Below are 26399 nucleotides of genomic sequence, written 5' to 3' on the forward strand. Positions count from 1 at the left end.
TTTCTAGCACCTTAAGCATGCGCCACTGTGGTCTCTAGGCTTTTAGCCATGCTGCAGGCAGACACCGATTTTTTTTTAAAGGAGAAAACCACTTTTAATTGATGAAATAAAGCAGTACATCTAAAATAAGACTATATTATGTAGGGACATTTTTATGATATTCCTTTTGTAGAAGTGAAGGATTTCATCTGCTGGGTATAAGGAACATGCTGGCTGAGACAGCGTGGGTTGAATGTGCATTTCTCCACCATATATGTCATTGCTTGGTACATAGTGATTTGGTTTGAATTGGTCAGGTCTTTGGGGAGGAAGGTTTTCAAAAGGCCTGAATGACATGGCTAGGATTGCTGATCCCCTGATTTTTAGGATGAGCAATGTCTCAGTAACTCCCACGGTAGAGTAATCTGCAGCCTCAGTGGCTGATGAGCGCTCACCTTCACCATGAGTGCAGGCCCCAGGCCAGGCTGCAGACTCGGCCCTCCTGTCCTTTCCCGTCCCCACTTCCACCCGTGCCTCCTACTGGACTAAGTTCTTCATTTTACTTTCTCTCCCACTGACAAAATTATGCATGACTAGAAATCAATCAGCCTCTGTGTCAAGTCAGCAAAAAAGTTCAGACACATCGGAGACTATAACCTTACACCACACACAAATTGGTTACACCAGAATCTTTTAATTTTTATTGCCAGTACTGGGGAATTAACCCAGGGATGCACTACTACTGAGCTACATCCCCAGCCACCCCTCTTTTCTTGATGCAGTGTTTTGCTAAGTCTCTAAGTTGCCCAGGATGAGCTTTAACTTGAAATTTTTCTGCCTCAGTCTTCCAGAGTGCTAGGGTTATAGGGTTATAGGGTTTAGAGTTACAGGGTTAGGGTCAGGGTTAGGGTTAGGGTTAGGGTTAGGTATGCACCACCATGCCCAGCTACCTCAGGCTCTTTTCAGTGGAAATTTCTTTCCTTTATTCTGAGGACATTAGGAACTTCTACCCACTTCTCTTGTATTGTCTGACACATAGTATGAGCATATATGAAGCCAACATAATTGATCGGTAGTGTCAAGAGTTGAACAACTGTGACCCAACTTGTACACATGGGCAATGTGAACTAAGTGTTTCCTGACCATGGTTGGTGGAAGCAATAAGCATCTTGATTTCAGAAATGCAGTAAGTGCTAAAGCTGGAAAGGTGAATAAAATAGATACAGTCCCCACCCCAAGGAGTTCCAGTTTAAAGAGAGATGACACACATTAATTATATGTGTATAAAAAATCATTACATAACTATGTTGAGTATCTTGATACACAGGAAGCAGTTGATAAAGTTTTGTTGAAATGGTTATGAAGACATGTATAGGACATCATTGTAGCAACAAGGATAAGCTACGTATTACTCAGAATATCTTTTCAGCTGCCGTAATACTGGTCAAGATAATAAAAATGAGCCAGAATGCTGTTCTTTCCTCTCACCATCTGGTACTGTAGTGGCCTGGGGATGACAGAGTGGCTCTGCTCCATGCAGAGGGACTCCATGCATTGTTTTACTCTACAACTCTCCACAAGTCAGTGACCAGCATATCTGAGTTCAGCCAGTGGGGAAGAGGGAAAAGGACCACAGATACAAGCTATTCTTGCAGGGCTGGGCCACAGGGCATATCCTTCAGCCTCCTGAGTATCTAAAAGGAACAGTAGTTCATGTGGTTATGTAGGAACTGATATCAGCCTCCTGATCTTCAGATCCCAAGTTCTGCAAGTTGTCTTCAACTCAGTGTCTCCAGTGGATCACAGCTGCCCTGGGGGAGCAGTTCTCCAGTGATCTGCGTGTGAGACCATCAGATCCAAGTGAAAACATCCTCCTCCAGACTTTCCAATGTTTAGGAGCACCTAGCACCCCATACAATATCTCTTCCTATTGAAATACCCAGAATAAATTATTTCCTCTACTGAACTCTGACGGATGCATTCAGTTCTTCACTTATTGTGAGGATGAAATGAGACCATGCACATGACACCCCATGTACGTTCAATATATGGTAGCTATGGGAAGTATCAATAACTGCAATAAATCGATCAGTTGTAGCCTACATTACTTGAATTGATTAGGACTCTCAGACTATCCACAAGGCCTCTTTTAAGTAGCTCATGATAGAGCCCATCTGTAGCATTTCTGAGGACAATTTTGAGGTAAAGCTCAATCAACAAACATCTAATGAATGCTGGTTACTGCACTGGCAAAATTAATTAGCCAACAGTGATTGGGTTGAACTGCAGCTGTGCTATGCCTGTGCTAGACAAGCCACATGGTCATATCCAGGAGAGGCTGGGAAATTTAGCTTTAAACTACATGAAGTCATGTGCCTACCTGGGAAGAACCAGTAGATGAATGTGGTCATGTGACTAGATTCTGGTAAATTGGATGGGATGAAAAGTAATTGCAGTTTCTGGGTCCTGACCTTAAAAGCAAAGATATAAAGCCTTATCTTCCGTTTTCCCTTTTCCCCCTGGGTTGACTCAGATGCTGGCGGTCAGCTTGTTGAGCATGACAGAATACAACTGCGGAATGTTTGATTTGGACCTCAAGTTCAACTCATGGTCTCCAATCAAACTTTTTTTGACATCTCTCCCTGGCATATATGGGAAGGGTGGGCCCCTCTAGACCCCATAAAGTTCTAGAATAATAAAAAACTATCATTCCCCAAACAACAATGGTATCTTTTGAGCTCATACAAGAATTTAAAGTTCCCAAAGCCCTTTTATATGTGCTTTAGAATTTCTTCATTCTGCCCCTGCCACCAGCCAGAACCACTAATAGCAGGCTGTAAGAAGTCAGTGGTAAAATAATATTTCATTAGAGCCTGTGGTTGTTATTGTTGTTATCCAAAATGTCCTTCAGAAAAGTTCAGTGCATTGAACCCTTGGGGCTTAAGGGAAATGACTGGCTCATCACAGCCCTAATTTTATGTATGTATGCATGTATGTATTTGTGATACCAGAAATCGAACTTGCTGTGCCACTGGTCTATGTCCCTGGCCCATAGCCCTAACTTTACTGTGGATTCATCTCTGAGGAAATCATAACTTGATGGCATTATTGGGAGATGATGAAAAGGATGTGAAGGATGATGAAAAGGATGATGAAAAGGATGTGAAGCCCAGTCAAAGAGAATAGATGGGGGGGCGGGACTATATCTGGTCCCTAACCTCTCTTTCCAGAGCTTTCCATTTCTGTCTCTCCTCTTGGCTTCCTGGCTGTTCTGAAGTAAGTAGCTTTCCTCTGCCTTGTCCTGCTACCATGATGTTTCTGCCTTGTCACAGGCCTACAGTATTAGAGCCAGATGACCATGGACTGAACCCTCTGAAACTGTGATCCGAAAATTAACCTTTCCTCCTTTAAATTGACTTATGTCAAGTATTTTGTCAGAGAGATGGGAAGCTGACTAACACAGAACCCTTGCCAAAACCTCCAATTGACCTAGTGGTTGGGTGAGGCTATGACAAAATTTTCATCAGCTGAACATGAGCTGAAGTGATGTGTGCAATTTTTACTTCACTGGATTAAAAGAAATTGCTTTCCCTCTGTTCCTCTCCCTTGAACTAGAGCAGAGATTTGCCTAGCACTCCAATTTTAACTCTTCTGAGGAGGACCATGTCCAAGGGCATTGTTTTCGTGTTTAAATGTACTTTAGAATCATTTGAAGGGTTTGGTGGGACTGTTGGGCCCCACTCCTGAGGTTTCTTGCTCAATAAGTCTGGATGGACCCCAAGAACTTCTGTTTCTAACATGTTCGCAGCCAATGTTCATTCTATTGGCCCAGGGACCATGCCCGGAACACTGCCACCCTGGGATGTGGTGGAGTATGGAGGCAGCCAGATCTGGGGCACCTGATTCCTGGATGGAGCAGAGCTGCCCAACAGCAAGGACCTCTTCCTTCTGGACTGCCAGTCAGAGACCATCCAAGTCCTACTTCTGTCAAGTCATCTGAAACAGTTAATTTTACATGTCAATTTGATGGGGGCCAAGGATGCCCAAAGAACTGACACAAGATTCTTTCTAGATGTGTGTGTGTGTGTGTGTGTGTGTGTGTGTGTGTGTGTGTTGGGTGTTCCTGAAGAGAGTATCATTTTAATCCCTCAACTGAATAAAAAGGATCCATTCTCACCAAAGTGGATGTGCAGCATTCCCTTGAGGGCAAGAACTAAATGAAAACATGGAGGAAGGGAGAATTAGCTCTCTGCTCTTCAGCGGGGAAGTCCACGTTCTTCAGCATCAGAACGCTGGGATATCAGAACTCCAGGTTCTTACACCAGTGACCCCCAGTGTCTCTGAGCTTCAGACTGCTGACTTTCCTGGGTTCTCCGGTTCAAAGTGGTACACTGTGGACTTCTCATCACAAAATCGAATGAGCCAACTCCCATAATAAATCTTTGGTAAATCTGTGTATGTCAAACTAGTTCCATTTCTCCAGAGGACCCTAACTACCACACCACTGCACCCATATTTTGGCCCTCTTTGTTAAACTAAATCTCCTTTTCCCATCCACTGACTCGTGTAGGTAGGGAGTGGGGATCCACAGCCAAGACTCAGTCCCTGACTACCTTGAGTTTCATTCAAGTGTCTCTGTGGTTCGGCCCTGAAAGCCCAGATTTTATGAAAGAATTGTTTTGTTTCTGCACCCCTGACATAGCAGGCAAAGACCTCTCCCCGGGGCACAGCCCTCAGGCACAGGTAGAGACCTGGGCCTGGAGTCTGCGCGTGCGGGGTGGGCCACCTTCTCTCTGCCAACGTTCTTGTCTGAAGATTTTTTGTCTTCAATTCCCACACTCTCCCCTAACATCGCTAATCCTGTAGTTTGTAGATCTGAAGGTGGCTACAAAGCACAGCAATTTGACTCTGGGAACCTATGCCACGCTAAAATGTAGGCGTGCTAATTGGCTTCTCATTATCTTTAAAGGAATCGGAGAGTTCTTGCAATGGAGCAGCCCACTCCCTGAACACCTGCCCTCTTTCAAGAGACATAAAAGGGCCAGGGAGGGAGTTTGTTAGTCACGTTCCTGTTCCTGGGGTAAAATACCTGACACTTGGGTGTAAAGCATAGACTTATTTTGGCTCATGTTTCAGAGGGTTCCTTCTCTAGCTGGGTGGATGCAAGGCAGAAATGGCACCGCAGAGGAAAACTGTCCAATCCATGCCAGCCAGAAAGCAGAGAGAAAAGGAAGGAGCAGGGAGGGGAAAAGAGTGAATCCTTCAGGTGGCTCTGCCGGTGACTCACCTCCCACCAGGCCCACTCCTGACAGCACATTCGGTCATCAGATGGATGATGACCAGATTAATCCATCTAGACTATAGCCTCCGCTTGGTCCGATCACCTTCCAAACACTTGAGACTTTTGGGGAAACATTTTAGACCTAAACCATAAGAAAAGGAAAGAGAAGAGGGGAAAGGATACGACAATCATGGGTCTCCAGGGCAGTGGGCAGCAGGAGAGCTCACACCAGTGGGGGCTGCTGCTGAGGGTGGGGAGGCCTGCTGAGGTCCTTCCTGTCTTAGTTTAGTCATGTCACTGTGACAAAATACCACAGACTGGGTAATTTATAAGACAAAAAATTTATTTCTTACAATCCTGGAGGCTGGAAGTCTAAGATCAAGGTGCCAGTAGATTTGGGGTCTAGTGAGGACCTGTTTCTCATGTCGTCTTCTCCTGGCAGCACCCTCACATGGTGGAAGGCTGTTCTCTCCAGAGCCTTTCTAAGGTCACTAACCCCCTGGGTGAGGGCTCCAATGTCATGACTTAACCACCCTTAACAACCCTATCTCTTAATTCTCTCATTTTGGGCCTTAGGTTTCATTGTGTGAATTTTTGGAGAGCATCCACAGAGATTAGGACTCATTTTTGGCTATCAGAGTAATACTACCTGCTTTCTGCGTTATCTGTGCAGAATGTATCTCTCCAGGAGTGACTTTAAGGCATGGTTTTGTTTTACCTGGGTATTGTGATCCTATGTGGTCAGAAAAATGGCCAGTCACTGAGAAGAGGAAAAAGCTGCTATTAGTCCCTCCTAAGGACCTAGAAAGTGTGCCACAGGGAAGACCTGATGCTGCTGATCCACTCTCAGCTGGCCCTTGCCCTGCTTCCCTGACACCTGTGAGCTGATCTCCTTGTTCATCCACCAGGGCAGCCCCAGCTCCACAAATCCCTTTCTTCTGCCTCTAGAGCAGTCTATTCGCAGCTCACTTTGTATTTGCCCCTCTGTGTACCTTGGTGCATGAGCCCCTGTATCTATGTCATCCCTTTCTGTGGGGCAGCGGAGGTCTTTATCACCCTCAAGTCATCTGGTCCTCAGAAGGCCCTGGGGATCTTATGGCCGGCAGACTGACATCCCTCTGCTGCCTCATTAGCAGAGAGTTTAGGCCTCTACCTAATCATCTTCTTTTCTCCTTGGGAATCGGGGCTGGCTGTCCTATGGCACTGTTAGAAAATCCCTCCCTCGCAGATGCAGAGAGACTCAGGCCACACTGGAGGGCTGTGTGGTGGGGAAGGCTGGCTGGCCCTCATGGTCCTGACTTGACCCACAAAAGTCCTGCTTGTTATGGGTTCTCACCCACTCCTACTGCCACATCACAGTGGCTCATGTGTAGTCAGCTGCTCCAGTGCACTTCAGACAAGACTGGCATGGTGGTGTGCACCTGCAATCCTAGCACTCAGGAGGCTGAGGCAGGAAGATCACCACGAGTTTGAGACCAACCTGGGCTACAAAATGAGTTCGAGACCAGCCTGAACTACACAGCAAGACCTTGTCTCAAAAGAGAGGGGAAAAAAGGAAATAAAAAAAAAAAAAACAAAGAAGATTGAAATGGAATAATTTATAAACTGGGTATTATGGTTAGGATCCAGGTCGATCCCCCAATCCCCATGTGTTCAGAGGCAGAGTTTTTGGACTGGACCACAGGGGCACTCTGGCTGAATGGGATGCTAGGGGTAGGCCCTGATCCGAAGGGTGGGTCCCTGGAGGCATGATCAGTGAAGTGTTGTGGCTTCTCACACTGAGCTGAAGACAGTGAGGCCACATGTCTTTGCCGTCTTCCATCCCCAGAGCTCTAGGCTCTGTGGGGCTAGAAGCCCTGGTCCTGAGGCAGACATACCTAAAAACCCAGCAAGGGATCACTAAAACACACCTTACGCCTGCTGCCTGAATATTTTAGGATCTTGGTATCCAGGAGCCAACAAGCAGGAGAGGGAGTGGCATCCTGTCAGGGAAATCAGCCTGATCCACAGCAAAAAGCTGGACTGTTTTCCTGCATCAAGGGACATGGGCAGAACCCAGGAGCCTCACTTGGGTGCCTCACTTGGGTGCCTCACGTGGGTGCCTCTTGGTATTTTTCTCCATTGTGTCTGGGAATGGACACTACCGCCCAGCAGGACATGGGTACTGAGGGCCAGGTGCCCGTAGGAAAGAGTTGGCTTCCATCAGGGAATCCACTGAGACTAGTGGACGAGGAGGCCGAGGGCAAGGGAGGTTGGGAAGGATGGAGAGGGAAGATGACGAGGCCCGGGGGCAGCCCTCAACCCAGCTGCAGCCACAGAGTCTAGCACTGTCCCGCTAACCTCCCCTACCCAAGTTTGCCCTTGGGGACCAGTACGACTTTGGAATGATCTTCCACACTCACTACTCCTGAATGTGTCATTCCTCCAGTGTGCTCCAAATGCCGGGATCATTGCGCCAGCCCAGGCCAACACCGGTGAGGTGTTGAACAAGGGACAGCTGCCTTGTGCCAAGGGCTGTCTGTGCACCATGTCCTTTCCACTTGGGTATTGAGTGTCCCAGTCCTGAAAGTCCATATTGGGAGGAAGAGCCCGTGGTCCCAGTGAGAGCTGACAAAATCCCTGTGTTTTATCCAGCGGGCTGGGGCATCAGGTGCCTGGCCAAACCTGAGGGTCAAGGAAATGTTCTCAGTCCACTGTGAGGCCACCGGGCAGGTGCGGATGCTACAGGGGAGTGAGGAATTGGGGCCAGTAACCAGAACCACACAGGATTAAGGCCGTTGGGAAACTTGGGCTCTGGCTGTCCTGTTATTGTTACTGCTCATCCAGGAGACCAGGTAGGCAAGACCAACTGTAAGAGGGACAACCCCTGGACAAAGAACCAAAAACACGGTTTGGTACCTGGAAACGGAAACAGCAACTTGAGAAAGGGACAGGCCAAACAGCACAAAACAATGCCCACGTCGTCCCCCTGAAGCCCTGTCCTGGCAGCTCTGGGGCTGGCCAGCGGATCAATAGCAATTTGGGGCAATCGCAGGGGCGCCATCGGAGTCATTCTGATGAACTGAACATGATGGGTTCCGGCTGCTTCCCCAGTCCTTGGGGAAGTGAATGTGCATCCACTCAGCGCTGGAGCCCAGCCATCCTGTGGCCACTCCCACCTTCCTACTCCTGCTGGTCCTGGATACTTAGCCTTTTTCCCCAGCTGCTCCTGTCCTGGCCCGCAGGCTCCAGGAGATGGAGGCGGAAGGGCCGCCCCAGGCCGGAGGCTGCTGTCCTGTGGCCCTGGGGAAGCTCCTGCCAGGCCTCTGCTTCCTCAGCTGCCTGGTGACCTACGCGCTGCTGGGTGCTGCGCTCTTCTCCGCAGTTGAGGGCAGCCGGGGGGTCCAGCGGGCAGAAGATAACGCCGAGTTCCAGAGTTTCCTGAATGAGCTGTGCAGAGTCCTGAACTGTACCGAGACAGGTAGGTGTCTCCCCAGGGCAGGGCGAGCCTTTTCCTGGGTGTTTGGGTGTCTGCCAGCATCCTCCCTGCTCCTGGAAGACCTTAGGAAAGTGACTTCTCTCTGAGCCTCAGTTTTTCTCCCCTGGGGCATGGGGAGATTATCAGCCTCTCAAGAGTGCCCTGGGGAACAGGAAGGACACGAATCCTGGGATCCTCAGCTCCCTTTCTGTTGCCTCGGCTCCCAGCCCCACCCACCTTGCAGGCAGGCTCTGGGGAAGGCAGATGGCTGGAGAGTTGGGGGCTGAGCCCAGGGTGGGAGATGTGGCCCTGCAGCTCCCTAGGCTGCTCCTCAGAATGTGGGTGTCTGCCTGACCCCAGATTCAGTGGGCAGGGTAGAATTTAAGGAATTATTCAAACCGGGATTGGGTCCCTAGGATGAGCAGCAGCCTGTCTCCGACTATCCACTCGCCATTTCAAAGACTTGGTCTGCAGTGAGGCAGGGGAAGGGCTGTGAGACTGCTCAGGGGCAGGTCTGTGCTGGCTGCCCTCTCACGTTTGGTTCCTGCCCAGCAGAGAAGGGGACCACACACAGCTCAGGCCTTTGTGGGAAGCAGAGGACATACAGGAGAGAAAGCCTCTGGGAGACAGAAGACACTTTATCGTTGTCCTTATTGCGGTGCATTTGTACTTAGTCACGCGCTTCTACCAAATGAAGTGTGCAAAGATGTATTCAACCGAGCAACAGACATCCAGAGTGTACGTGAATAAAAGATAAAGGACAAACAAGCTGTCCAAGACAGGGCAGGGACAGGTGCTGGAAGCTTGTCCCTCCCTCCCCGATGTGGCCAGGCTCAGCCACCTGCTTGCTATCTTCCCCAGGCTGGGTCTTGTCCCAAGCTGATTCTTTCAGCTGGGGCTGCCTCAGGGTGGCTGCAGGGAGGCTGCGTCTCCCTGGTGGAGGTTGTTCTGCGTCCCCTCGCTGGACAGACACCTGAGAGGTGCCATAACCACTGCTAGGACGCTTGACCTCCAGCAAGTTCAAAGCTCTCCAAACCAGCCCACACTTGGCAATTGTCCAGGGAGTTTGTCTAAAATACACTTCCACCTTCCTGAGAACACTTTATGTTGTGTATAAATTGTCCCCTTTTTCTGATTTGGAAACTGAGGCAGAGGGAGGTTAAGCAACTTGTCGCAATTCACAAACTGGAAAAATAGAGCCCAGGATTCAACCCCAGGCATCTGGACTCCAGAGTCTGAGACTTTTGACTCTTTTTTTTTTTTTTTTTTTTGGTTTTTCTCCGGTACTGGGAACCGAACTCACGACCTTGCGCTTGCCAGGCAGGCGCTTTGCCGCTGAGCTAAATCCCCAGCCCCGACTTTTGACTCTTAGAGAGGGAAACTGAGGTTGGGAGAGCTTCTTGTCCACGGCTCCAGGCACTAGTCAGGGTCAAGGCTGAGCCTAGAGTAGACTCTCAAGCTGGTGCCACTCAAAGGAGTGGTGACTTCCCCTGCTGGCTAGGCAGGGTGCCATCTTTTTCTGACGACACCAGGGCCTAGCAGGTAGCTTCTGGGGTGGCCAAACCTACTGGCTGCCCAGGCCAGCAGAAGCACTTGGGAACTTTTCTGGAAAACCAGGGTTCCCAGCTCTGCTCTCTCAGCCTTGCGTCAATGTTTTTTGGAAGCCAAGACTTCCCAGCCTGGGAACCTGGTATGATCACCACATCCCATAGGTTTAATGCCCTCCAGGAGCCGGCATGATTTGCAGGCATTTTATGGCTTGTATTTCCTAAAAGCCATTTTGCTTTCTATTCCTATGAATCCCATGAGACAGACAGAGAAGTTTTTATTCCCCTCTCAAAGGTGAAAGGAGCAGAAGCTCTCAAAGTGAAGGGAGCCCCCAGAGGCCGTGCAGTAGTTCTGTGGCTGAGCCGGGAGTGCCGGGCTGGGCCGCGTGTTAGGGGCTTTTCTCACGGGGCTACCCAGCCTCCCCATCTGCACAGGGAGCAGGGACAGGACCTGAGCTGCAGAGACGTTTTAGAGCATTGACACTGATGGGATCCCAGGGCGGTGAGCTTCCGGTCCTCGAGAAGACCTCTCCCCTTGGCCTGGGCGGAACTGTGGTGATGGGCAGAGCTTCCGGCTCACCCTGGCCTCTTTCTCCAGCTTCAGAAGAAGAAAAACTGGAAGTGCTGAAACTTCTTCAGAAGGTCAAACCCGAGTGGTGGCCCCAGAAGGCAGAGGACTGGAACTTCATGAGGGCACTGTTTTTCTGCTGCACGGTGTTCAGCACGGTGGGTAAGTGTAAAGTGGGTCACCCCCGTGCCCACCGCCCACAACCTGGGAGACAGAACTGAGCGAAGCGGGGAGTCCCTTGGCATGGTGCTCGGATATTCAACTCACTTAATACGAGAAAGGATTGACCCAACTGCCTACCCTGTGCCAGGCCTCTGGGGCGCGGGCCGGCGCCATCCCCCGCGCAGGAGCACAGCAGTGAGCAGAGCAGGGCTGCTCCAGGCCCAACTGCTCCTTCATGCAAGACTTTTCCTCACGGGCAGAGGCTGCACGACGTAGGTGTGGGCCGGCTGTTGGCTCTTGCGGCCTCCTTTCCTGAGGATTCTTGTACAAAGCACAGGAGACGGGGCAGGTGTGGCCCCAGCCTCACAGAGCCCACAGACTCCTGGGTAAGAGAGAAGTGTTCGCAGGCCGCCAGTGCAGTTTGTGTGTGACAGCGACGTGCTCAGGGGATTGTGTGAGCAGAGTGCGGGTAGCTGTGTGGGAGTGGGGGATTCAGCCGTGAAAACATTTTAAAGACCTTGAGGGTGAGTGACCAGGGAGGGGATGGGGGCCTCAAAGGGTACTCTGGGCCCGTGACAAGACAAGCCCTGTGGCCTCTGCATGACAGGGGTGGCCTGGCATTGTAGGAAGCTGAGCAGCATCTCTGGAGTTCTTCCCCATCTCCTAGCCAATGTGTCACCAAAAACATCTCTCGACACTTCCACATGTGTCCGTCTGAGAGACGCAGATATGCTGAAGTGGCTGTGAGCGTGTGCTTCCCGGTCGGCAGCATCTGTATCTCTGCAGAACTTGCTAGAAATGCAGGTTCTGGGCCCCACTGGAGACCTGTTGAGCTAGAAGCTATACATGAGGGGCACAGCAATCTGTACTTTAGACTCTCCACATGATTTCGATGCGAGCTGACAGCTGATTTTCTAACCCAGTGCCGATTTTCAGCCCAGGCTGCACGTTGGAATCATGTCTACGTCTTTTATGAGTTTCTGTGATTGGATTCTGCCCCGGACCAACCAGGCATCGGCATTTTTCAGAGCCCTGCAGGTAGTTCTGATGGGAGTCCAGGCTCTGAATCAGTAATTTAATGGAACTGCATTACATTGTTTTAAATCTCAAGAAACAAAGCTACTACCCACTGTCCAAGAGAATTACGACATCATACCCCCGCTAATTACCCTAGCAGTGGATGCAGAGCATGTTCCACTTGGTCTCTAATCAATAATGGTGCTTAAAGGGCTCTCTAGTGATGCTGCTTCCTGCCCTGCATCTTGGGGTCACCTGAATACACCTGGCCTCGATGCTAAGAGAGGGATACCTGCCAGGGTCAGGTGGGTGGGGGCCTTGCCATCCCCCACCGAGTCAGCCCCCTTGGAGTGGAACAGAAAATGCTTGAACGTTAAATGGTCCCAGGCTAAGTGCAGCGGGCTGATGATATCAGAGTGTGAATGCATTACGGGGATGCGATTCTGCATTGCGCATTTTGGCCAGTAATTGGGTTAATCCATTCCCTTAATAGGAGCTGTGTGTTCCTGGAGACTCAATTCTCGGGGTACTTTCTGGGGTGCAGCATGTCTTCTGAGTCATAGCACACCTTACTCAAAGGTGGTCATGGGCTCTTGGTTTGAAACTCACTAAATCCATTGTGCCAAGGGATCCTTGGGTTGGGCGTGCCATAAGCAAGGTCTTCAGGAGAGGGTGTACACCCTGCCAGCTGAGGGTTGTGTGACCCCAATAGGTCACCAGATTTCTCTATTCCTATTTTTCTATTACACTGAATGCAGGTAATGTCAGAGATTGCCAACATTAAGAGTTCGGCTGTGCAGGAAGTTTTGACTTTAAAAAGTACATTATAAGTCCTGTCAGAAGTATTAGTGGGGCGCAGTGATGCGTGCTTTTCATCCCAGCTGAGCAGCTGAGGCAGGAGGGTCACAAGTTCAAGAATCACCTGAGAAGCCTGGAAATTTGGTGAGACACTGTCCCAAAATAAAAATTAAAAAGAAAATTAAAAAGGGCTGGGGATGTATAGCTTAGCACAGGCCTTGGGGTCAATTCCAGTAGCACAAAAAAGAAAGAAAGAAAGAAAGAAAGAAAGAAAGAAAGAAAGAAAGAAAGAAAGAAAAAGAAAAAAGAAAAAAGGAAAAAAGGGATTTGCTAAATAAAAGTAAATTTAACCCTGGGCCCCCACCCTGAAGGCTGAGAGGTTACTAGTAACTCCTGGAGACCCTCTTGTGACTTCCCCAGGGGTGCGTGAGAATTGGGGGATGGGCTTACGCACTGCCTGGAAAACAAGGTTCAGGGCTGTTTAGGGCTGCTGCTGACAATCTTCAGGCTGGTGGCGCAGTGACACCCACACCAGGCTTGGCTGCAGTGCTGGCGTCGAGCCCAGACTCCTGGATCCCAGGGCCCAGCTCACTGAACTGCAGGAGAGCCCCAGCCATGCCCCAGAGGGACAGGCGATCTCTGCCTACTCTTTCTTGTGTCCCAACCCCACCCTAAGTACCTGGCATTAATAGGTGCTCAATAAATATGCTCCTTCAACTTTTAGTGATGTGCTGGACACTGTTCTTCCCACAGTGAAGGATGTGCAGGAATAACATAGACAAAACTCTCCAACCAGATGGTGAGATAGACAGCACATGTTCAGAGTCAATTAGGGAGTTATGGATTTTATAGAGAGTAGTAAGGGAATGGGGGTGGAGAGACAGAGGCTCCGATTAAGTGGGGTGGCCAAGGAAGAGGCCCCCTGCAGAGGAGCGAGAGAGCAGGCCTGAGGGAAGCAAGTGGGGGGGGGCACAGGGGCATCCGGAGTAGGACGTTTTAGGCGCAGTGCTCAGTAAGTGATCCTCCCTGGGATTCTCTGAGGGCGAGTAAGCAGGTCAGTGTGGCTGGACTGGAGTGAGCGAGGGGAGGGTGGGAGGTGAAGGTGGGGGCTGCGGGACGCCAAAGGCATTGTGGAGAGTGGCTTTACCCTAAGTGAGGCAGAAGCTGCGGATGGTTGTGATCAGATCCACCTTCCACTTAAAGGGATTGTTCTGTCTGAAAAGAAAGAGAATAAATGAATGAATGAAACAAAGGGGCGCTCCACCGTGGTCCCAACTCACATGGGTATCGAGACATGTCCCTTGAGGGCACGGGCAGTGAATCCCACGTCCTCTTCAGCTGTCCGGAACTGTTGCTTGAGATCGGATGGGTCCGTTCTGTAGTCAGCCACCTCCACCACTGAGACCTCACCTCTCCTGGTTGTGCAGGACAAGGTAGAGGTCAAATATTCTGTCTCACTGCAACTGCAGCTGCAAAGTGACCTCTGCTTCCAGTAGGGGGATCAATGCTTTACCTGACCGCATCTCCTGTTAGTGGCTCAGAAATCACGGTCTCTTGAAAAACAACACAAGGCTGAGCACTTAATATGGGCCAGGCGCAGTTCTAAACCCTTCCCACATAATAATCATTTAAGTCCCCCAATTACCTAGGAACTTGGGGGCTAGCATTCCCTCCTTTCATACCCAAAGACACTGCAGCAGCAAGCAATAAAGCCTGTTGGTCAAGGTCCCAGATCTTGAGAGTCAGAGAGCAAGGTGCCGAGTTCTTTCATGCTTGATTCCAGAATACTATTCTTCCCCCCCTCCCCCGCCGCCCCCCGGTACTAGGGATTGAATTCAGGGTCTTTGCATCAAGCTACCTCCCTACCCTTCTTTATTACCACATTTTAAAATTTTGAGACAGGGTCTTGCTAAGTTCTGAGGCTATGCTTGAACTTGTGATCCTCCTGCCTCAGCCTGCCAGAGCGCTAGGATGACAGACGCGAGCTACCATGCTAGCTTCAGAGTGCTGTGCTGCCTCATGGCTGTGTGTTTCTGGATTCTGTGTGCAGATTCCGAGGAGTGGGGACACATCAATGACTCAGTCTGTTAACCAAGAACTGAGATCTGCCTGCTCAGTGCTTAAATCCCCAGTTCCTTTCTGCCACCCCAAATCCAACCCTGACTTCTACCCTGCCGAGGTGAGAACCCTGCCCAGATTAACGTCTAGCCAGCCCCCACACACTCTGCTTCTCCTGACTCCCACCTCTGCCAAGCACAGCCTCTGCCCTGGCACGGGTATCGCACCTCCCCGCTGGGCTCCCTCTGGCCACAGCTCTCTGCAGTGCAGCCCGGGTGATCTTTTCCAGATACAAATCTGATTGTGTTCGCCTCCTCCAGTGGCTGTAACCAACGAGGCCGTAGAAATTTGTCAAGTTCTGGAGGCCAGAAGTGTTAAATCAATTGCACTGACTTTACAGATCAAGCTGTTGGCAGGGTCGCCATCCCCCAGAGTTTGCAGGGAGGGGTCATCCTGGCCTTGTCTAGCTTGGTGGTTGCCGACACTTTTTCCCCAGTACTGGAAGCTGAACTCAGCAATTGGTGAGCTACATCCCCATCCCTTTTCAAATATTTTATTTTCAAATAGCCTCTCACTAGGTTGCCCACGCTGGCCTTGATCTTTGAATCCTCCTGCCTCAGCCTCCTGAGTAGCTGAGATTACAGGCACGTGCCACCATGCCCACGTGTCAGCACTCTTTGACTTGTAACTGCCTTAATCTGGTCTCTGTCTCTGAGGTCACATTGCCTTCTCCTTTTCTCTGTGCATAAGGTCTCCCTCTGCCTTCCCCTGCTAGGTCACTCGTGGTGGCCTTTAGGGCCCCTGCAGATAGAATCTCCTGCTGTCACACTCCTTAATCACATCTGCAGACTCCCCTTTCCAAATTCCAGATCGTGTGAATTAAGATTGGGGATGCGTTCCCCTGCCTCCACTTCTGTCATGACACCCTGTTGTCCCTGGACCCTGAGTGAGTCCTTGGACTCTGCCCAGCTCCACAGTCTCACTTGTACCCCTCTCCCTGCTTCTGTGTCCACTGCCGCACTGTCCTCTCTGCTCCTCACTCTGGCTAAAGCTTTGGAAAAAATTTAGCCTCATCTCCGCTAGGCAGACATGGCTCTGGGCCCTGAGCCCTGGGCCCATAGCTTGGTGAGTGCACAGCAGGCTGGATTTGAGCTCCTGGTTAGTCCCTTGCCATATGCTCAGTGTACAAACTGCCCACCATATGAAGAACCCTTTTTCAAACCTACCACTGGGCCTTTGCATGTGCTGCTGCTGCTGCTTCGCCTGGCTAATTCTTGGTCCCTCCTCCATTTATGATACAGAGTCATCTTACCAGAATATCTTTCCTGAGCCTAAGTCCAGGGCAGGTGCCCTTCTTCCAACCTGACAGAGCACACTCTGCTGGCTCATCCTCTGTTGCTGATCTCCGCAGTAGCATACTCACAAATGTGGATGCTTCGTTAATGCCTATGCCCCCTTCTAAACCAGAAGCCCAGCAAGACCAACCCCATACTTACTTTCCTTACTACCAGCTCCCCAGTACACGCAGTAAGCACTCTAGACACACTCACTGAATGAATGAATGAACGCACACGTAGAGTTTACCAACCCTGCCACCAAAAGGTGGTGCCCCGTGCAACTTGTGGAGTGCTTTGGGACAGATGCAAACCAATGATACCCTTGCAGGGCCACAGCTCCCTCCCTCACTGGGGACCCTGGTGATGTGGGCATCCCGAGTGCCCCCCTGCTCCCAGGAGGGACACCCTGCGGCTGGAGTTTGCCACAGGGAGCAGCAGTCCTGGATGAGGCTGGCACCTGGCCAGCCTAGGAATTGCCTTCAGGTTAATTTACATAATTGAGCTGCATTTTCTGAATTAATTATCCTTTATGACATCAAAAATTAAACATAGTCATGAAACACAAAAGCTTCTTCCTCTGCTTGTTGAAACCATCGGAGCTTTTCCACCCTGGAGGCTGCAAGCAACTGTAGGGCAGAGTTGCTTTCTCTCTGCTCCCACCCTCAGCTGGCAGAGGTGGGGCACAGGGAGGGCAGAAGGAGCGGGCTCCCGATCAAGCATGGAGGCGCCAGGCCGCCACTTTGCTAGCTCAGCGGGTCTCCCTGGCTGCAGGGCTCGTCCCTGTGAACGCCCCTGAGATTGGTGTGGGCCTGAGCAGCCCTGTGGATCAGACTACTGTTTGTCACATTTACGCTCTTGGCCGTGGCACTTCACTTTGCCATGCCTCAGTTTCCCCACCTGTGAATTGCAACAATGACACCCACCTATCAAGGTTGGTCAGTGTCCTCCCACAGGAAGTGCAGTAAGTACCTATTTACCACATTCAGGCCTTCGCTGTGCGGCGGTTCTCAGCTCTGTGGACTCCGCCCAGCTTGTCACTATATGAATAGGGACTGTCACCTCTTCCTTTATAGATGTGAAACCTGAAAATGTGAGCAGTCAAGTAACAGTGTAGTAAATGGCAGAGCTGGGATCTGAGCCAAGGCTGTCAGCTTCTATATGCAGGAGGCTAAGAGCTTCCCTGTTCTTATGAATATGTCTGTCTCATCTGCTAAATCACAAACAGCTCTGAGGGCAGCAGCTGTCTTCCATCTTTCTCTGGTCCCTAGTAGTACACATACTACTGGCATATAATGGCGCCTACTATATAAAAACAAGGAAAGCAAGAGGTCCAGACATGCCAGGGAAGTCAAAGGTGGCTTCTTAAAAACCAGTCTTTGGAAGATGGTGAAAATGACTGCCTGTCACCTACGTTCTTCCTGTCCTTCCAGGCGAGCTGACCCCATCCTCATGGGGACACTCAGAGACAGCCTCAGCAGGATGAAATCAATCATCTCACCCCCAAACATGTGTTTGTCCCCATCCTGAGTCAAACATCTGGATAGGAGTTGCTGCTTACTCTAAAGAGAAGCTGGTTTCATTCCTATCTGTTCTAGTTACTTTTCTTGTTGTTGAGACAAATTACCCAGCACCCACACGTGAAAGGAAGAAAGGTCCACTTTAGCTCACAGTTTATAGAGGTTTAACCCTTAGTTGGATGACTCCAAAATAGACTAGCACTGCAGAGGGGCATGGAAGAAGAGAAACAGTCCATGGCATGGCAGGCAGCAGTGACTGTCTTCTTTCCCTTTTTATTCCATCCAGGCTACAAGCCCATTGGTTGGTGCCGCCTACACCCAAGGCTGAGTCTCTCCTCTTCAGTAAGTCCACCATCCACACATGCAACTATGCCAAGCCAATCAGTTGGGCATTTCTTATTCAAGTTGACACAATAGTTAACTATCGCATCATCCCTCCACCAAGGCAGACCTAACGCAGTACAAGTGATAAACACTTCAAGATGAGTATTTTATTCTTTATTTATTCATGTTTTGGTGCTAGGGATTGCAGCTGGGGCCTTATGCATGCGAAGCACATGCTTTACCACCAACCCATACTCTAGCCCGAGATGAATATTTTTAAACACATTGTGTGCAGTGTCACGGTAGGAGCAACAGCGGGAAGTGTCTTTAAAATTTTCGAGGGGGTTGGGAAACTGACAACAACTCTAGGTTCTGTCTTCTTTTTCAGGTTATGGCTACATGTTCCCTGTCACCAGACTCGGCAGGTTCCTGTGCATGCTGTACGCCCTCTTTGGCATCCCCCTGATGTTCCTGGTCCTCACAGACATAGGTGACATCCTGGCCACGGTTTTATCCAAGTCTTACAATGGGCTCCGGACGCTCCCCTTCTTCCTCTGGTCTCCCTCCAAGTGGTGCTCCGTGCCGCACTGCAAGAGGAAGGCTGAGTCCAGGCCTGCAGACGAAGCCATCCCTCAGATCGTCTTCGATGACGGAGAGCTGCCCGGCCCTAATTCTGGCAAGTGTCCTTCAGCTCCAGGCTGCAACATAGAGCTGTTTGAGAGATTTGTCACCAGACAGCAAGAGAATTTGCTGCAGCCGCCTCCAAGCACCATGGAAAGGAGCAGCTCGTGTCCCGAGCTGGCGCTGGGAAGACTCTCTTACTCCATCATCAGCAACCTAGATGAAGTGGGACAGGAAGTGGAGAGGCTGGACATCCCCCTCCCTGTCATCGCCCTCGTGATCTTTGCCTATATTTCCTGCGCAGCCGCCATCTTGCCCTGCTGGGAGGAACACATGAACTTCGAGGAGGCCTTCTATTTCTGTTTTGTCACACTGACCACCATTGGATTCGGGGACATTAAGTTAGCTCACCCCAACTTCTTCCTGTTCTTCTCCGTTTATATCATCATCGGCATGGAGATCGTGTTTATTGCTTTCAAGCTGATGCAAAACAGGATCATTGACATCTACAAAAATCTCATGCTATTCTTTGCAAAAGGGAAGCTTTCCACCTTTTTAAAAAGTGAAGGCTCTATATCTCTCAAGTGACAGACAGGCTGAGCCGGTTTTCTCACCTTGTCTTTGGAGTGGTGTGGTTAAAGCCAGTGGCACTGAAGGCTGCTGAGACCATAAGGCTTGAGAAATACCTGTGTGAGTGCTGAGTTCAGTCTTGAGGCCCTGCTGAAATCTGGCCAATACCCTTTGTATCAGCACTTGCAGAAAAAACCATAACCATGATTTAAAATCTAATTAATTTGCCTGCCTGCCTTTTTTTGTATGTAGGTGGTACTGGGAATTTAACCCAGGCAGGGCCTTAACACTGAACTACATCCTTACCCCTTTTTAACTTTATATTTTGAGACAGACTCTTGCTAAATTGTTAAATTGCCCAGGCTGGGCTTGGATTTTAAATCCTTCTGCCTCAGCTTTTGAGTGCTGGGATTACAGGCATGCATCACCATGCCCAGCTTTCTTTTTTTCCACTTTTCAAAATCACTACCTTATGCAGATGAAAAGATCTGATGATGTCTGTGGTTTTTGTGACACAAGGAAAACCTTACCTTTTGTCTTAGTTACGTTTTTCATTGCTAAGACAAAATTCCTGACACTCAAAGTTAGAGGAGGAAAGGTTTATTTTGGCTCACAGTTTGTAGAGGTTTTAAACATAGCTGGCTCTGAGCCAGGGTAGCATGGCAGAGAAGAAACAGTCCATGGCATTACAGGCAGGAGGCAGCAAGCAGCAAGCCTCCCTTTCCCTTTTATCCCACCCAGGATAGAAGACTTAGGCTGGTGATGCCATAGCCAGGACAGGCCTTCCATTAGTCACATCCAGAACTGTGCTAAACCAGTCAGTAGACTAATTTAGTACCACACGCCCTTAATCCCAGTATCACACATTCTAGATCCAGCTGTCTCTGGAAAGCTCCACCTATAAGTGCATGAGGCTTGAGTGGAGGGTATCTAGATACAAGTCATATCACCTGTATTCTTGGAATGTGTACTTTCAGCTAAGTTAAAATCTTCCAAGCTACTCCTTGCTATCCCTGATAGAGCTAACTAATCTAAGCAATCGTTTTCTTGAATGACTCCATGAATGTATGCAAGGCCAGTCCCATCCTGGCCACTGAAGCTATTCAGTAGGATTGTCAAATTTGTTCACAGGGGCCTGGGAGATATTCACAGGGGCCTAGGAGATATCCTGATGGCCAGATGCTGAGTAGACTGCTTTTCTTACTAACTGGTGCATGGATGGTGCTCCTGAGGGGGCCGGCTGGTGAATGGGTGGGTTCCGGAGAGGGCTGGCTCTCACCGTGTGGTACAGTCCTGAGCTGTCCCTCAGTGGATTGGCATGTGAACATCTGCTGTGGGTGGCAGATGCTGTAGGTGTTCCATTCCTTGCCCTGGTGCACCAGTGTCCTTTGAGTGGTCTCCAGCCACTAAAGTGTGGCCATGCCCCAGGCCAGCTAGGAGTGTCCAGAAATTAATGCTTCTGGGAGCTGTCCTGGGTCAGTGGCTAATGGGAACTGGTGGGTATGTGACATCACATTACCTCGCTCCTCCCGGAGAGTGACGCTGGGGCGTGCTATTTACGGGGTCCCCATTCCCCAGTGGCCTTAAGTTTCACCTGCTCATGGGCACACTCTGTACTGGCCTCCTTCATTTCCTGGTCTCGCTTCCTCACTCCTCTACTGGGACTTCCTGAGATCACTGCCCAAACTCACTTGACCTGAAATCTTTGTCTCCGAGTCCTCTCACAGCCCCAGTCTGGAACAGGATGTTACCAGGACAAGGCAGTGTGTGAGCTGCCTGCACGCCTGCCTATGAGTACCAGTTGTTTACTACTTCCCTCATTGGTTATTAGAAGTGTCTTCTGAGTACCTCTTGCAAAAATCAACCTAGGTCTTGTGATCAGCAAAATGAGTCAGTCCCTGGGGAAATGGTGTATGCTGTTCCAGGGGAGAACCCAAGAAAGATGCCTGGAGGTTCTGGTTTGCAAAGGAAGGAAGCACCTGTCTTTGAGAGCTTTGTGGTGCCGTCTTCGGCTCCGGTCAGTGTCAAGGATGAGATCTCAGAGGGGTCTTTGGTGTCTCTGGATCTTTCCCCTCTTTCCCACAGATATTAGATATTCTGTCTCTGCAGCCCTTGGAGACTACCTCAGGCCACAGAACTGACAAGGGGTGACCAAGGACTCTCAAAAAAACACCAGTCATGCAATCCAAGGCAACTGTCCCAGGGGCTTCAGTATTTGTAGATTTTCTTGAAATTCCTCAGCCACATCAGCCCAGCTACCATGTAGCAAAACCCTTGACCCCAAAAGCAGTCAAGACTGGCCACACAAGTGCGAACATGTGATTGGGTTGATGGGCTGTTTGACTGCCAGTGTCGGAGCGCCACATTTCCGCCCTGCTGGGTTACTCTGACCTAAGCAGGTGTGTGCATTCGGCCCTCCAAGCCTTGCGTGGTGGTTCTCAACCCTGCCTGCAGGCTGACACTGGGGAGCTTCAAACACTCCAGTGGCCCCTCTGTCCCTACCGTCTGTCTTCGTTCATGTAGTGATAACAAGTTACCATAGACTGGGTGTCTTAATCATCCTACACTTATTTCCCACGGTTCTGGAGGCTGGAAGTCTGAGACCGGAGAGCCAAGGGGTTCCCAGCGAGAGCCCCTCTTCCTGGTGCCCTATGAGCACACACACACCGACCTCCGGTTTTCTCCTTTTATCAGGGCACTGATCCACGCTTAGGGACCCCCACCTTACCTAAACCTGGTCACCTCCCAAGGTCCCACTTCTATCAGGACTTAGACTAGGGGGACCCCAAGATTCAGAGATTATTGGTCTCGGCTGCTGTCTGCCTGGGCACTGGAGTTTTTTCAAAGCTCCCCAAGATGGTCCCAACGCGTGGCCGGTGCTGAGGACAAGGGCGCCAGCTGCTCTCCTGCGGGAGGCGCCGGTCCAGGTTGAAGATCAGCCTCTGAGCCTCCGCCCACCTGTGGCCCATTCGGGCGATGCTGCCGGCCTCCCGGAAGCGGTCACGGATCCGTCCCTTGCCTCTCCCCAGCCTCCGTTCCAGGACTGTAAGGAGGGTCTCACCTTTGCCTCCTCGCTGAACTCTGGGCTGCCCAAGTAAAACAACTGTATTTTTCACGACGGTCCCCTCCATGCTAACCCTCCCGCCCCCACGCTGCAGCGGTCCCCCATTAGGAATGAATGCGTGCGGGTGGGGGTGCCGGGCGGGGCGGGGCGGTGAAGGAGCAGAGCGCGCTGGCCGCCGGGCCTCCAGGGACGGGAACTGAACCGTCCGGCGACAGCCCTTCCCGGCTTCCTCCAAACCCGGGGTGCCTGAGTGACGGCAGAGTGCAGAGCCAGGGCGGTGGGCTCGCAGGGGTGGAGGGGCTGCTTCCCGCCTGGCAGGGCTTCGCCTGAAGGGTTCCCGTCAGCTTCCCCAGGGGGACCAGCTCCGCGCCCGGGCTGCGTAGCCTCCCGTGGCTAAAGCCCGCCTCCCCGGTCCGGGCCCTGGAGGCGGCCCAGCAGCTCCTGGGCTCCAGGGCAGGGGGCGTCTCGGTGGTCACCGGCTTCGGCTCTGTGCCCCGGCGCAGCGCATCTCCGATCTCCCAGCACCGGACCGAAGCCTGGGGCTGGGGACGCCGCCCAGGGCTGTGAGTCGTCCTGCCCCGTCGACCCCCAGCCTGGCGCGAGGTCTCGTTAGTGTCCCGTTTTTAGCAGGAGAAACGGAAGTTCGGGGAATGAAGCCATGAGTTCAAGATGATACCGGCCCGAGAGAGGGGCCCGGGGGCGAAGGGAGCCGCTCTGAGAAGCCCCACCGGGCTGCGAGAGCCGTGGGGGCAGAGGGCAGAGGCCCAAAGCTGCGCAGCGGGCCCGAGAAGCCTTCGCCAAAGCCGCTCAAGTCTGTCCTCGCTGGGTAGCACGCGGGGTCGCTATTCCCCGAGGAGCCACCAGGTGGCGCCAGCAGACCGCTCGGACGCTGCGCTCCGGCACCAGCAGGTGGCGCCTAGGCCGCTCCCAGCCCGCTGGCTCCGGCCAGCCTGCGCCTTCCGGAAGGGGTCTCCACCGAGGGAAGGTCCTCGCCTGGGTGCTCCGACCCTTACCTTACATCGCAGCTCCTGGGGGAGGTCGCCTCGGACTCTTGTCCTCACCTCCATCCCCGCTGTCCCTGTCCCTCCAACCACAGTCCTGCCCAGCTCAGTCCAGTGCCCGAAACCTTAGCGCCTGAGTCACCACCCCGGGCCCCGGCTCCCCTCCCGCCGGCCCTGTGGGCACCTCGGCGGAGACACCTGGCAGCTTGGAGCACGTCCGGAAGTCCTCGCCCCCTGGTCCAGGGTGGGGACGCTCTGCGGGCGAGGCCCGCGGTGGGTGTTGGGGCTGCAGCTTGGCTGTCTGCGTCTCACACCGCTGGGTGACCCTCATGCTGTGGGCTCGAATCCCGCTGTGTCAGGGGGAGGCCTGGGGACAGACAGGCTGGGAGCAGGAGGTGCCCAGGAGCCGGGAGAATGCTGGTCCTGGCTCTGTCCAGAGGGCCCGGGCTTGGCCTGGACAGTCCTATGGTCTTGCTGACCTCTCAGGAAACTCGTACACAGCAAGCAGCTCACATGTGCCGAGCTCTGTATCCATTTGCACACCCAACCCTCTTGGCCATGTCCCTGCAGCTCACAGTGATACGCCTATGGCCCTGGCATGGCGCTGGCACGTGAAGGGCACTTGGTAAACATCTACTGCTCACTTGAATCCCTGTCTTAGTCTACAGATAAGCCCCGTGTTGGTGCTTGGGTCTGAGCCTTTGCCCCTGAAGGCTGTGCCAGACCCTGGGGGTGGGCCCTGTCCAGAAAGGCTGGAACCTTCCTGACACCACCCCCTCCCCAGTTTGGGTGGCCAGTCCATGCTGCAGAGGCTGTACCCGGGAGGAAGGACCAGACTCCTGACTCAGTAAGTTGCTGTCAAGGCCAGAGCTGGTTTCTGAGAAAGCCAGGGAAGCTTAAACCCAGGGTTCCCGCTCACACGGGCCGTGCGTGACAGGGGCGCCCTGCCAGTGTGCTGGAACGCTGCTATGTTTCGGTATTTGTCAGCACTGTGAAGTGCATAGCTTATTATTTCTCATTCTAAATAAGTATTCATGGTCATGAATAATTTTGAATGAGTAATTTTGTAGTTTTTCTTAAAGATCTGAACTGCATGGTTGTCTTCAAAATCTAATCCACCCTGGCCAAGTGACACAGGAGGAAACGCCGCCCTGAGGTGTAACCCCTGGAGCCAGTCCCACCGCCTTCCCAGCGTCCTCTGGGGAGGAAGGTCTCACCACACTGTGGTCAAGGCTGAGCCGCCTTCTGCCACAGCAGCCATCCACCCGCAGGCGCAGAAACGGAGGGTTGAGTCACAAACTACAGGAGTCAGAAAGTGGGCTTGACAGGGGCGCACCAAAGCCGCATGCCCTGGATCCACCGGCTGGTGAGACTGCACAGCCCTGTGATGTCACGACAGAAAGGGACTGACAGAGGAGTTGCGGGAAGGCAATCAGACTGCCGTTGCAGAAACTCTGCCGCCGCAGCCCTGACATCCTGCTGCCCGGGAAGTGGTGGCCCGGGCTGGTGAGCAAGAGCTTTGCCTGTGGACGCAGGCTGCCGGCTCAGCCTCAGATCTTGGCGGGTTTCTTGGCTTCTTGCACAAACACAGAAATGGTAGCACCTCGAAGCGCTTTTGTGAGGCTCCAAAGAGATAAACACATAGGAGTGCCGTGACCCCCAGCTGTCCCCCCTATTATGTTTAGGCCAATACTGACCCGCAGTAGATCTCTCCAGCACCCCACAAGGTCTGACTCAGGAAAGGAAGACGGCAAAGACCGAGTGTTTCCTACTGAATCGTGGGATGCAGCCCCCACCAAGGCCCCAGTCGGGGCCCAGCAGGATGGGCAGCCCCACCGGTGCCCCAGCACACATCGGTGAGGGGCGTTCTGCACTTCTCCCGCCTGGCAGCCGCAGGCCCTGGGGAACAGCTCTTTCCTTCCCAGCCTCTGCCTGTCACTTTCGCAGGGTTCCCAAACCACCATCCTTGCCGGGCACTCTCATCGTTTTTTTTGCTTTTCCTTTCTTTTCTTTCGCTCCCTCTGCATCGTGCTTGCTGCTGCAGGCCTGTGCCTTGGACGCTTTGCTTCTTGCCTTCTCCACCCGCACTCCAGGCTCATTGCTTGGGTGGACATAAATGCTGTCTCCACCCCGACTTCCGCCGGAACTCCAGACTCTCCCCGCCCACTCAGCACCTCCAACCCAGCGCCCCCCAGCTCAGTGATGGCAGCTCCTGCCTCCAGCAGCACAGCAGTGCCTGGAGGGCCCTGGGGCTCTGATCTCTCGCCCTCCCACTCATAAAGGAGAGGCCCTGCGCACATACGAGGAGTCCCTAGGCTTGAGTTTACTTCCCAGGAAATAGAAGCAACTGCTTTATTTCAGAAGTTCCCAGAAGTCTCTGGCTACATTTTCATTCGTCCGCTGCATACGAGGACTGGGCTATAGCCCTGAGGGGTAAACTTGGGCTGTGCAAGCACAGGGACACCAGAGTGTTGATACGGAAACCTCTTCCCCGGGGAAGGAGCTGAGCCCATACGACATACGGGGTGACTGAGGAATCGGGCTGGGTCTATACTGACCCTACATCCCCACCCAGCTCTCTGGAAGCACATACCACGGCTGGCAGCAGGATGTACAGGGTCAGCCTTAGCTGTTGTCATGGTGACTGAGGAGCAACCCTGTTTAGCAGAGAACTTTGAAGATGACTTGGACACAGGACAATAAAGGACACTCACTTCCATCGCGAATGCAAAAACGTGGCCCCTTTTCATCCTCCCTGGCCTTTGGCTGCTCTGCTTTTGTTCTTGCAATTAAGATCAGAGAATAAAACCCTTTCAAGTGCTATAAATTTAAAGCACAGGCAATTAAGGACCCTCTCTGAAGTTCAAGCCCCCTTTAGTCTCTTCAAAAAAGTAGCTGTATTTGTAGGAAGACAGAGAGGACCGTGAAAGGCTGCGTGCCTCCTATCCTACAAGTATTCACTGAGCACTGCCTGTATGCCTCTGAGCCAGCAATTTACTGAGCACCTATCATGTGCCAAGACTGACCAAGGTGGGGAGCTTGGGGTTTAGTGTGGTATGAGGCTGACCAGATCTCTGATCTCTCAAGGTCATGTTTCC

General features: G+C 51.8%; 1 protein-coding gene across 1 annotated transcript; it reads left to right on the forward strand.

The window, feature by feature from the left end:
• The first annotated feature begins 8494 nt into the window (after positions 1 to 8494).
• On the forward strand, positions 8495 to 19254 carry Kcnk18 (potassium channel, two pore domain subfamily K, member 18). The gene is made up of 3 exons (XM_005387909.1): positions 8495 to 8720; positions 10863 to 10994; positions 18434 to 19254. The coding sequence occupies exons 1-3, from the start codon at positions 8495 to 8497 to the stop codon at positions 19252 to 19254; spliced, it is 1179 nt and encodes a 392-aa protein (XP_005387966.1).
• The last annotated feature ends 7145 nt before the right edge of the window (positions 19255 to 26399 follow it).

The sequence above is a fragment of the Chinchilla lanigera genome, unplaced genomic scaffold, assembly GCF_000276665.1.
Source record: "Chinchilla lanigera isolate Chin_1 unplaced genomic scaffold, ChiLan1.0 scaffold00030, whole genome shotgun sequence".
Taxonomy (NCBI): Eukaryota; Metazoa; Chordata; class Mammalia; order Rodentia; family Chinchillidae; genus Chinchilla; species Chinchilla lanigera.

Bases quoted from the DNA above. Each gene is read 5' to 3' on its own strand.
- Kcnk18 (XM_005387909.1), top strand. From the start codon at position 8,495: ATGGAGGCGGAAGGGCCGCCCCAGGCCGGAGGCTGCTGTCCTGTGGCC. The intron at 8,721-10,862 runs GTAGGTGTCTCC...CTCTTTCTCCAG, and splicing joins CCTGAACTGTACCGAGACAG to CTTCAGAAGAAGAAAAACTG. The intron at 10,995-18,433 runs GTAAGTGTAAAG...CTTCTTTTTCAG, and splicing joins CACGGTGTTCAGCACGGTGG to GTTATGGCTACATGTTCCCT.